This window comes from Electrophorus electricus, chromosome 14, assembly GCF_013358815.1.
Source record: "Electrophorus electricus isolate fEleEle1 chromosome 14, fEleEle1.pri, whole genome shotgun sequence".
Lineage (NCBI taxonomy): Eukaryota > Metazoa > Chordata > Actinopteri > Gymnotiformes > Gymnotidae > Electrophorus > Electrophorus electricus.
In genome coordinates, this window is record NC_049548.1 from 2,515,001 (window position 1) to 2,526,669 (window position 11,669).

Genomic DNA, 11,669 nt, shown 5'->3' on the forward strand with positions numbered 1-11,669 from the left:
TCATTCGCAGACGGCGACGTGATCTTGGACGTGCAGCAGATCGACGAAGGCTGGATGTTCGGGCGCGTGGAGCGCACAGGCCTGCAGGGCATGCTGCCTGCCAACTACGTGGAGCCTATTTGAGCGGATCGGAGCAGAGGGCTGCAGGATGGGGGGGAGGAACAGCTCCCGTGCCATCCCCACTTAAGGAGTCGGTTTCTTCGTTTCTTTTTGCCCCAAATTCATGTCACTATTTGTTTTAACATGATTTTAATGAAATGAGAGTAAATGAAAGTGAAGCTTGATCAGGGTTCTGCGCTTTAGCTAGTTCAGAATAAAGCTGATTTTCCCATCAGCCACACGAGCATTCCCACCCCCCCGCCCCCAGCGTTCCTCTCCAATTCCCAGCACGGCGGTGTTCATCAGGTATCATGACTCGGATTGCTCTCCAAGGTTAGATTCTGCTGCAGTGGCAGAGGATTTTTATTTGTTTGTTTTTGTGTGACACCTTTCAGGGTGATTTTGAATGATGGGAATCAAACTCTGGGTTGCAGTGGCTGCTGGGAAATGTAGTCCTAGTCTTTTGCTTAACTGCCTCATGAGCGGCCAGCGCTCAAATGTTGTCTTACTCAGCAAAGTTTTCATGGCACTGCAGGTGGGCGGGGGAAGAAGCCCTCTGGAGTATTGTTATTTTTAATTTTTATGCACTTTGAGGGGGAAAATACCAAAAAAAAAAAAGTTTTATATATATAAAAAAAAAGGTACAGTAACTTACTGAAAATGTCATCCTGAAAGAAAAAATACTAACCCTAATGGAGATTTTATAGAACTGTGCGTATATATATATATATATATATATATATATATATATATATATATATATATATATATAATCAGTGACTTATCCTTTCATTGTAAGTTCATTTTGTAAAGAAGCATTCCAAACCATAATTATATTGAATAATAAATTGGTGATTAAAGCAGTTAAATGTAGTGTTTAAGTGATGTTGTCCGAGATGTCAGTGGTTTGTAACACCCACCCGATAAGGGTCAGTGAAGATGGTGTAAATATATGCCTGTTTCAACATGCTTCAAAAAATCCATTTGTTAATTTGATAAGCAGTTGTATCTTTTTAGATTAATTATAATTGCGTATACTTTTTAATGAGTCAGCCGCACTCTGTATGCAGTTTGCCCTTTATTTTTGCTATGGATCTACACCAAGTACTTTAATTAAACCTTATACCGTTCCCCATGATCTGGTAAAACCAACGCATTTCTAATGTTTTATGTAGATGATGCTGTGCATGCGTAACATCCTGTTACGCGACGAGAGTAAAGCCTGCCAATAACTCCTGAATGCAGTAACACTGCAGCAGAGGTGACCAGGCCAGCCAGGTAAAGTACGATGGAATGCAGGTTCACGGGAGCTCACATCACACTGCTCTGCTCGGGTTTCACGCGCGTCCTGAAGTACGTCATCCTCTTCTGAAGCGTCAACTGGATTCTCGCGGGCAAGTTCAACACCTGCTCCTCCAACGCGCACACGTGTTTGCCTATGCAGTCCTCACACAACCTAAGGAACGGAGAAGCAGTTAATTACAAGCTCTACTGTGACTCAGATGCCTTCTCAAGCCGTCAGATACCAGCCTTACCTGGTCCTCCTGTGTACACCATCAGGTAGTGTACACCATCAAAATATTCATTTAAAAAAATGAATTAAAAAAAGGCATTGTTCTAAACAGGGCCGTTGGACACAATGTAGCCAATCGCAAAACTTTCATAGCACCTACCTGGAGAGAGAGTAGGGCTGTGTCTGAAACACTAGCACGTCGTCACAGTGGCTTTGAGACGGAGATCTCAGCACCATCACCTGTGGGCCAATCGGGTGCGGTTAGCATGCATGGAACAAATGCTTCAATGAATGCTTGGCACATCCATGTTTGTTATAAGACTAGTTTGGGTATTAGAAGGTTGACTTCTCTATAACTCGTCATTGACACGATCAAGGACTAATCCTTACTGAAAAGGCTATACCTCCCACAGTTCTTTGCATCTTTCAAAGAAAGCCCAAAAAAAAAAAAAAATCCTCTTTGCATGTTCCATGCTGCAGTCTCCAGCTCGATTTGAATATCTGAGCCGACTTGCATAGCAGAAAGCCACAGATTTCACTGACTGAAGAGCAACTTTTCCCGCGATCTCGACGTTGCCTGTATACCAGGCTCGTGTACGTACCGAATCCGTGACCAGGACGTAGTCGCGGCTTCCCCCGAACACCACCACCTCACCGTCCTTACCCTGCGCGGCCGAGTGCCACAGCCTGAGGATGCAGGCGTTTGTTCAGTACTTTTCTCTCCGGCCCGTCTCGCCGCTTGCCCCGTTCACATTCACATGCCCCTCTCTTACCTGGGCTTGTCTGTATGCAGATGCTGCCTCTGCCTCCAATCCCCCTTCACAGTGTCGAATTCCCAGCCGTCGCCTAGACGGGGTGTCATTTTAGAGCATTCGCAAAGAGGGAAAAAAAAAACAAAAAAACATGCTGGCGACAAGTGCGTGTGCACTGAAACCTTTGAACTTACTGAGGACCTGGCCCGAGGTGCTGAGGCCACCAAAGAGGAAGAGGGTGCTGGGTGAGGAAGGGGTGAGAGTGTGCAGAGAACGGCCCATGGGGAGGGGAACAGACACTGGGTCGCTGAGGTCACGCACACCGGACACACACACACACAAAAAGGCATGAATTAGATGTTTCTAACATGCCAGAAGACTCTCCAAGCAGTCAAGCTGATGGAGTAATCTGATATGTCATGCGGACGAGTCACATGAGTTGAGATGCTTCTCTGATTTGATCTGCATCAGGGGATTTGTTTAATATTATCTGGGTGCCTGTAACCATGTCACTCTAATACTGCTTTGTGACTTTCACCAGCATTTCCTCGGTTACATTTCGGTTTCAGCAGCGTTTCCTGGGTTCTTAAAAGAAAAATGTTACTTTTGATCCTCGACAACCTGCCTTGAGACAGTAGATGAAAACGTGAAAATCTGCCAACCGTACATCACCAAAGAGTGATGCTAATTAATGTGTACTGTCTTAAACAAATGAAGTCAGGTGGTCGATGCCTTCCTTTTCTAACCACAGTTTCAGAATGTTAATGGCTACACATGTTTCTCAAGACCAGAGCCTAAAAGAAAAGGTTTGGACCAAAAATGCCAAATAAGTTAATTTATTTCCCCACAGTGCTCAACAGTGCAACCACCAGCTAACCACTGGAGCCTGTCATTAGTGACCAAAGAGTCTTTAGATGTCCTCCAAATGCAGGTTTTTCACATTTCACAAGTGGTTAATATAAAAGTTTAGAGTCTAAGGATAAGGCTCCTGACGACTGCTTTAATAGTGTTTAAATGCAGATTTATTGAGGCTATAATGTCCAGAATGCTTTTAGGGTGTTTATTATTAAAAGAGAAGTGTTGTGAATAAGGAGTACTATTCATCTCTTGTGCATTCAGTTTGCGATTAGCTCATGATTCAAAACCTTCTTTTGCACATTAGGAAACCTGAAAGAATGACGCCACTTTCAGATGTGAATCATTAACCAAAAGAGCCATTTTAGCTGACGTGGGACGCGACTGTATGCAAATAGTAACTGTAGCTACAAATTTGCAACAGCTGCCCTACTGCTGCGCAAATAGAAGTTAGCGCTCGGGACAGAACTGTTTTTAGTGCTCTATAGCCGTTGTTCTGACCGACAAGATGCTACCGTTGTCAAATACTGGTTCCAGTGACAAACATGGTGTAAAGCCCTCCATGTTACACACACAGGAACGATGTTCCTTGGCCTACCAAATTATTGGGAAAATTAGGATATGCGTTTTGGCACAGAACAGCTTTAGTTAGCTTGAGTGTTTTGATCTGTAAACCAATCATTAGCATCATTAATGGCACCCTAATGCCATGACAGATGTGGAGAATGACATCAACTACTAGGATGTTGATGTTTGTCAGGGTTGTCCATCGCTGTGTTGTAGGACATGCGAGATGTGCATGGCTGAGCTCCAGTCAGCTGCATGCTGCACGTTAAAACGTGTGCACAGAATGTGGGGTGTTTTTACAGAGTCGCTCATCAGGCCAGAGCAGGAAGGAGATAGTGAGAGAGAGAAGGCACTCACATGTGTGTCCATGTCCATGTGACTAGGTCCAAACAGTGGATGTCTATAGTCTGCCTTTCCTGTAATTAGACATGAGGGTTGTTGGGTTTTTGTGTGTGTGTGTGTGTGTGTGTGTGTGAGAATGTTCCTCATAGTGAAATTTAAAGACTGTTGCATCCAATTCATCTGCCCTACCATGTCTAGTTTAGGTGATGTAAGGCAAAATGTGAAAGGAATGAGTTAATGAATTTTTTAAAAGAATGCATTTCATTGGCTAACACAGGCATGTGGACACAGTTGGGGGCTATCAGCTACTCACCAGCCCCCCACAGATGTAGCCCCTACTGTCCAGGCAGGCGCTGGCATGCGAAGACCTGGGCTCTGGAGGCTGGCCCTGCCAGACGCGCATCACCACACATCATATCATCATCATCATCATCACGACATCACGAGCACACCCCTTCGTACTGGGTTTACCTGGGTCCGTGGTTCGGTCCACGTGGCCGAGTCAGGTTCGAAGACGTGGACCTCGTTATTCCAGCCCCAGAACCTGAAGAGCACATCGCCGGCAGTCGGCTGTGGGGGATGCAATCAGCTCAGGAATGAGGAAGAGGTTGGATGTTACGCCTGGAGCAAGCGTGGCTGTCCTTACCCATGATGCCTCATCCACTGTAAAACTCTTAAAGTCGTTGACCTCGCTGGCTGTTTTGCATCCGTATCCACCAAAGTAGATAAGCCTAGGTACAAAACGCAAAAACTGTTAGAACAGGCAACCGGTTCATCTGTCATACATATCTACATTCAAACACAATACAACAGATTTGGTTAAATAACTACTATGCATTCAATCCCTCCTGAACAAATACCAGTTCAAGCTCTATGCTCAGACGTAGGCTAACAAGGGGAGATTCCTTGCCTACTTCGTTTTTAGGAACACCAGTTAAACACAGTTAAACTCCCAACTTCATCTCACTGATCTCAGAACCACACTGAGGTTTCCACGCACGACTACATCAACGAGATGCCCGAGAGTGAGGCGACCTTGCCATGCTTGGCGCGCTCCCGTGTACCTGTCCGTATAGGCCCAGCAGGAGTGCCTGTCTCTGGGGGAGGGAGGGGCCCCTGCTCTGGCTCCCATCTTCCTCCAGGTGTATTTTTCATCCTGTAGGTCTACACAGTACATCTACCAAAACACATACAGGAAAGTTAATAATATCAGCTCAAAAAAATACAAATAGGAAAAACAAAACTACTAACAGCAACATCTAATAACATAACTACACATGCCAACATTCTAGTCAATTCATTGCCCAGATCACCTGTCTGCGAAACTAAGCAAGCCTAATGAACACGATTAAGCCAATCGCTGCTCTTCTCGGCAACTGGCACAGTTGCCGTGATTATTCTCAATCGTGTCTCACATCCCTTTTCCAGCCTCAATGGCTAGTTTTGTGATGGCTCTTTAATTTTTAATTTATTTATTTATTTTTAAACGATACAAGCATAAAAGGACGACACCTAACACGTTACACACAATAGATGTTTATTGGGCGAGTTTTCTCCTTTCTGCAAAAACACGTTCAACCGCTTCTATTGTAGTGAGCACCCTGTACCAGTCAGGCTTCTAGTAGGCTGGGCGGACTGCCCACAGGCTGGGAAGAAGACAGCGCACCTGATTAGTGGGACCTCTACCATCACAGCCCCCGAAAACGTAGAGCATACCCTGGAGGAATGAGCCACATGTCTGAGAAAGATGAGGAGGTACCTCCCCACCCATTCCCCTGTGAGCCCTGCCACACACACACACACACACACACACACACACACACGGTTGTTTGGTTCTTGTGTTGTTGCCACTAGTGACATAAGCACAGTTTGTAACTGATACCCTTCATTACCTATATGGTGTTACAACATGGACAAGCTATAGGCATATACACAAAACAAGCTACCAAAATATGTGGTAAGACATCTCTGACAAGTCTTTAATAAAGCAGGATTTCAAATACAAGCCAGGGAATGTGGCAAGATGACGTACTACTTAAAAAATCCGTGCCTGTTCAACAGAGATTACAACCATGGTGCTGGTACCGTAGTCATAAAACAGTAAGTCAGCACACAGGAGAAAAACAGAAAGGTATATTCCCACCATAGTCCACTCTCCATATCATAAAGCCAGATCTCATCACTGGGTAACGTAAGCTCTTCTCCGTCCACATACTGAAAAGGACAAACCAGTGACAGTCATGGAGGCTACCGGTAGTTCATTTTGCAAACGTGACTCTCTCGCAAGGCAGATGAAAAGTTGCGAGCAAGAAAAGAAATCTTTGACAATCAGAGCAGTTGTCAGTGGCGCAAGGGGGACATCAACGCATTTGTATCTGTCCCGGGTGCTGTCCCTCTAACTTCTGCGGTCATGGTAGGACAGTATAGACTGGAGGTGTAAGTTAAAACCGACTCACCTGGCATCCGCCCCAGACGTACAGCGTGCTTCGTGTCAGGACGGCTACATGGTCGCTCCGCGCTAAACCTGCCATGCGTCCCGTGTGGTTTCCTGGGTGATGACTGAAGCCGTCGCTGTCAGCTCGGAGAACAGGAACAGGAATCAAGCATGTCCACGGGGCGCAGGATGAGAGCGCTAACAGGAAACGGCGACAGCAAAACCATCAACCTCGAGAGGTCTCAACGCGCAAAGAGCGAGGAACGAATTGGGTTTCCCTGCCTTGGTAACTTCTCCAAAGGATCTTTAGTAATGGCACCAGAAGAATATCATTGAGTGAAGACGTTTTCCGGAGTGTGCGTAATTTATCTCAGCTGCTCCAGTTCTACACAAAAGATAACACAGGCAAATGACTGTAGCTAGAAACAGTCTCTATGTGATTAGAAACATAACCTCTATGTGATTAGAAACAGCATCTATCTGAATAGAAACAGTCTCTATGTGATTAGAAACAGCATCTATCTGTGTACCTACTCAATGACACAAACAGGAAGACCCTATAAAGAGAACCAACACAACTCTTAACAACACAAATCTGAACTCTGAACTGACGAGCAAGTACTAAATTCCATGTTTCTTAAGTGTGTATAGTGCAATATGCACATTGCATAGAGATGACTAAAATCAGAGGTGACTAAAAGTGTTATGTCACAGAGGAATAAAAACTAACAAACCGTTACTGTAAGATTAAAAACTCACGGATAACGTCGTTTTCATTCAAGTGATTTTTTACGAAAATTGATTTAGCGCTTTAAAATGTTTGTCGAGATCGAGCAATTTTCGTTAAACAAAATCACTTGACTGGAAACGTAGCAAATACGTGCAACTGCCAGGAGATGTCGCAATCTTACAAGTCAAGTCTCTCGGTCATCATTACACACAAGTCCTATGGTGCGAGTACTGTGGTTTTGCCTGTTTAGGTTGCATTGTCTCCACCTAAACAATTGCATTTACTAAAATCATCAGGAGGTTGCCTTTATATTAAAGAAACCTGCTAATTTAGTCGGCATCCTGGGAATGTACATTAAGATTATCGCTAGATTGTGATTTTTTAACATCGTCAGATAACATATGTGGATGTACAATAATATTTCGTTAGCATGTGAAGGCAATCTAAGGTGCATGATTTCAAATATGTGAGCTAGAAGCAGCGGGTCTACACCGGGTGTGAGTTTCCTGTTGTTGAAGGTTTGGGAGTTTCCCGCGATACAGTTCGAGGGAAACGCCAGAGGATGTCCTGAGAGCCTGAGACTCTGACTCTCTCTCTCTCTCTCTCTCTCTCTCTCTCTCTCTCTCTCTCTCTCTCTCTCTCTCTCTCTCTCTCTCTGTGTGGTGAATGAGTGAGAGAAGTGATTTTTGTGTTTTTTTTAAAATGGGTTCACATTCATTAAAAAACAAAAACTAAACGAAAAATGCCACAAAAAAAGGTCACACAAACAAATTCTCTTTTGACAGAACTACAATACCCAGGTTCCCATGGCTTTACCTCAGAGGACAGACTCAAAGCACAGGCGACCCAATGAGGCTCCGGCAGAAGCCATATGGCTGGAGAACACTAGCTGGATTTTCAGTAGTGGTTGTCAATGGAGACGGCACTCTCTATAGAGGAATGGGCGTGACAGCTGCTGGAGAATCCACTGCACGCGAAGCCATCTGGTCATGTGACCTTGCCTTCTTACTATTCCTCTGATCCTCCTCTCTCTAGCCGGTAATGTGGCGTGTGTGTGTGTGCTGTTCCATCAGAGAGAGGAAGGCAGGGTGGGATGTGGGGGAAGGGAGCTAACGGGAGGGAGGAGAACGCTGAGCCAAAGCAGGAGGTGAAACTCGCTCAGAGCCAGCAAGCCAGCAGGCTGGAGAGAGCAGGGAGCTAAAGAGAGGAGAGGAGGACCGCATTCGCACGCGTAGCCCTGGCCCACGCCCCCCTGAGAGGAGGTCCGCACGCCGCTTGTGACGCTCCCACGGGGAGACGGAGGGAGAAGGGTAATAGGAGAGGCAGTGGGACGAGCATGGAGCCTCCGGAGGGGTGTGCAGACGTATTCCCGCTCCCGTGGCCGCGGCCCTGGAGCGACCGTTCCGAGAGCGCGGCGGAGCCCTGCTGGAGGCGTGCCAGCGTTTAGGGAGCCTCAGCGAGAGCGGCGCCATCATGGCCCAGGTGAGGCGGCGGGCGGAAAGTGGGTGGGGTGGACGTGGGTCGCTCTGAGAGGCACCAGGTGCGCCGCCCCGTGGGCGAGTAACGCTAGCGTACGTACCCTCCAGTGACGTGTTGCAAAGCAACAGTGTCAGCTGGGAGGCAGGGAGGGGTACGTGCTCAAGCCAATGGCTCCGTGTCCAAAGATTGCATCTGTTTGCATGGAGCATGCAGCTCTACCATTTCGAACGGTTGTGTGTGTGTGTGTGTATGTGTGTGTGTGTGTGTGTGTGTGTCTGTGTCTGTGTCTGTGTCTGTGTGTCTGTGTGTTTTTATATATATATATATATATATATATATATATATGTGTGTGTGTGTGTGTGTGTGTGTGCGTGTGTGTGCTCAGACACAGTGGACCCCACCACAGAGACGGTGATTTATATATGAGCACTATGTGTGCAGTATGCTGATAAAATCTCTACCCAGTTATGTTTTTCTGAAAGACCAAAAGGTCTCGATATGGATTTATGGTAATGTTATGAAAAACAAATACATGTGTCTAGCAGAATGTGGAGGGTGTGTGCATAACTGTATGGGTGTGTATAACGTATGGGTGTGGTTGTTGGATAATTTAGATAGATGTATTACCCAGCAAGCTCTCTTCCTGTTGAGCGAACTTAATGTCTCGCACATGGAGCTCACGCACGTCAGCTGCATGTTACCAAGCAGCAAGTGCTACAGTAAAAGCCTCAGTGATGTGTAGGAGGCCAGAATTGCCTTAGTGGCTGAGAATGTGGAGGGGAGGAAAAAGCCCACACGGAGAGCACTGGCTGCAGAGTGCCGTGCCACGGATTCTGGGGGACTCTGGTTCACCGAATGTGTTTCAACCTCTTTTTCTCTCCTTGCGGTTGTGTAACTATGAGCTTTGTAAGAGGGATCCGTAATCGTCTGGTCTCACGCCAGCTTGTGTACTTTTGGTTTTGGTCAAAGGAAACTTTAATCACAAACCCGAATGGAAACCGATGTTGTGGGTGTTTTCGTACTTTCTTATGGGACTGGCGGGCTATTCCAAGTTGTTTTGCGTTTGGCTGCCAGGATGGAGCTCATTGTTTGAAAACATGGCAGTTGAAAGGCCCAGCTTATGACCTGGTGGAGTGTTTATGCCTATCTCGTAACACTGAAGTTAAAAAAAGAGGCAAAGGTCATGTGGTAGTAATGATTTTAGATGTGTTCTATGAGAGGGCTGAGGAACAGGCAGAGCAAAACCTCAGTGTGGGAACAGGACAGAAATGTACACTGGGCACAAGAGCGTAAAGGAAATCGATCTGTAGATAGTGGAAGAGCTGAGAGTGTCCTGTCAAACACAGTGTACTTCACTACAAAGATTGTATGGGTGATTGTAACAGCAGCTTGTGTGTGTGTGTGTGTGTGTGTGTGTGCGTGTGAGGCTGAGTTGTAGCTGCAGTTTGTTTGTTTGTTTTTTCTCCAGAGTTTCCAATCCAGCTCATCTGGATCTTCTGTAGTGGCAGTTATCTCCTTCTGTATCTCTCCCTCTGTGTCTCTTTTCCCACCCCCTTGTGTCTTCCATCCTGTGTTATTCTGTGTCCGCACACCCCTGTGTGTCCGGCAGTTACCTCTGTACTTCATCTATCTCTGTTCTCTCTCCTAATTCAGCTTTTACAGATAACTGGATCTTTTCCTCTTTCAGTTCACTTCTCATCATTTCACTGCCTCTCTAAACTTTCTGTGTGTGTGTACACATGCATTTAAACACAGTACAGTAATGGCTGGGACCTTCCGTCTTCCTGGTATCTCTGACACTGGTAGACTCGCCTACAGTCTCTCTCATCTCTGCTCATCCTTTTTCCACCGAGAGAACAGATCCTTAAACAGATCAGCTTAAGGAACATTGTGCATCCTGTAAGCTTCATGTTTATAATACTCAAAGTGCAGATGTAAGACTTTCTTCAGGCTCCCAAAGCACTTTGCCTGACTCACAAATCTCCGGAGTCATCCTCTAGGTGCCTATCTTCCCTGAGTACAGATACGTGCACAAATAATAAAGGACCCCCACCCCATTGAAACATCTTTCCAAAGTAGTGTGATCTTGGTTTGTTTATTCGCTCTAATGGTCTCGGCATGCAGGCTGCCAGCGGGCCTCACCCAAAGCCCCTGTGAAGCCGTAATGAGGTCGTTTGAGAAGTCTTTTGTCTCGCTCCAGTTCTCTCGCGGCCCTGCAAGAGCTCGGGTTCTGAGAGCCTGGACCTGGCACCGGTGTTTAACTGTCCATGGGCTGACTATTGCATCAGCACGTGACAAGTGAGAGCTGGGAAATGCGGTATTTCTTTTCAGTCGGCAGCTGTTCCCTCATAAGAGCCTGTACACACACACACACACACGCACGCACGCACGCACGCACTCACGCACGCACGCACGCGCGCACGCACACGCACTCGCGCGCACACTCGCACACGCGCACGCACACAGACGCACGCACACGCACGCACACAGACGCACACGCGCACACACACGCACACACACACGCAGGCATGTTCTGATCTAAGAGTAAAGATGAATAGCGCTGTTCTCATGTTGACAGGTTATGTACTATGACAAGTGCGAGGGTGCTTGTTGTGGCATTGAACATTGAACGAGCTTGTCTGACACTCTCAACTCTTAAGAGTTCAGTGTGTGAATAACTGCAAAAGCTTTCAGAAAGGATCCAGTGCGTTACCTAGGATACTAATGCTTTCTTTTTGTCCCAACCTGGCACTGGGGTGCTTGCAGTGGGAGAGGTAGGGGATTCACTGGCCTATTTATATCTTCAGGAATGTCGTGGTTGGTTTCAGTGTTTCTGAACTGCCAGACAGGCATCTGTAACATGGGATTCTAATGACTTAATAATGGCATTGGTCCTCC

General features: G+C 46.3%; 2 protein-coding genes across 3 annotated transcripts in view; one reads left to right on the forward strand and one right to left on the reverse strand.

Moving 5' to 3' along the window:
- LOC113591438 (LIM and SH3 domain protein 1-like) overlaps window positions 1–717 on the forward strand; it is a 12,748-nt gene extending 12,031 nt beyond the window's left edge. Inside the window, exon 7 of the mRNA XM_027031929.2 lies at window positions 1–717. This exon is cut by the window's left edge and continues 51 nt beyond it. Within this exon, the coding sequence (XP_026887730.2) occupies window positions 1–123 (123 nt within the window). The 3' untranslated portion in view covers window positions 124–717.
- Window positions 718–863: 146 nt separating this feature from the next.
- LOC113591437 (kelch domain-containing protein 1-like) lies at window positions 864–6,994 on the reverse strand. Of its 2 annotated transcripts, XM_027031926.2 has the most exons (13): window positions 6,585–6,993; window positions 6,272–6,342; window positions 5,795–5,912; window positions 5,193–5,305; window positions 4,775–4,859; window positions 4,600–4,698; window positions 4,442–4,516; window positions 4,144–4,202; window positions 2,559–2,671; window positions 2,386–2,458; window positions 2,215–2,299; window positions 1,773–1,852; window positions 864–1,555 (listed from the first exon to the last, which is right to left on the reverse strand). In XM_027031926.2, exons 1-13 carry the CDS (start codon window positions 6,657–6,659, stop codon window positions 1,411–1,413), a joined length of 1,191 nt encoding a protein of 396 aa, XP_026887727.2. In that variant the 5' UTR covers window positions 6,660–6,993; the 3' UTR covers window positions 864–1,410. The 2 variants fall into 2 exon arrangements, with proteins under 2 accessions (XP_026887727.2, XP_026887729.2); XM_027031928.2 differs by lacking the exons at window positions 5,795–5,912; window positions 6,272–6,342 and having other exon boundaries at window positions 6,585–6,994.
- Between the last annotated feature and the right edge of the window lie 4,675 nt (window positions 6,995–11,669).

Excerpts from the sequence above, each read along its gene's own strand:
- LOC113591437 (XM_027031926.2), bottom strand. The coding sequence starts at position 6,659 with ATGGCAGGTTTAGCGCGGAGCGACCATGTAGCCGTCCTGACACGAAGC. Across the intron at positions 6,343-6,584 it reads ACGTCTGGGGCGGATGCCAG|TATGTGGACGGAGAAGAGCT; the intron begins GTGAGTCGGTTT and ends TGTCCTTTTCAG. Across the intron at positions 4,517-4,599 it reads GGACCGAACCACGGACCCAG|GGCCAGCCTCCAGAGCCCAG; the intron begins GTAAACCCAGTA and ends CGCGTCTGGCAG.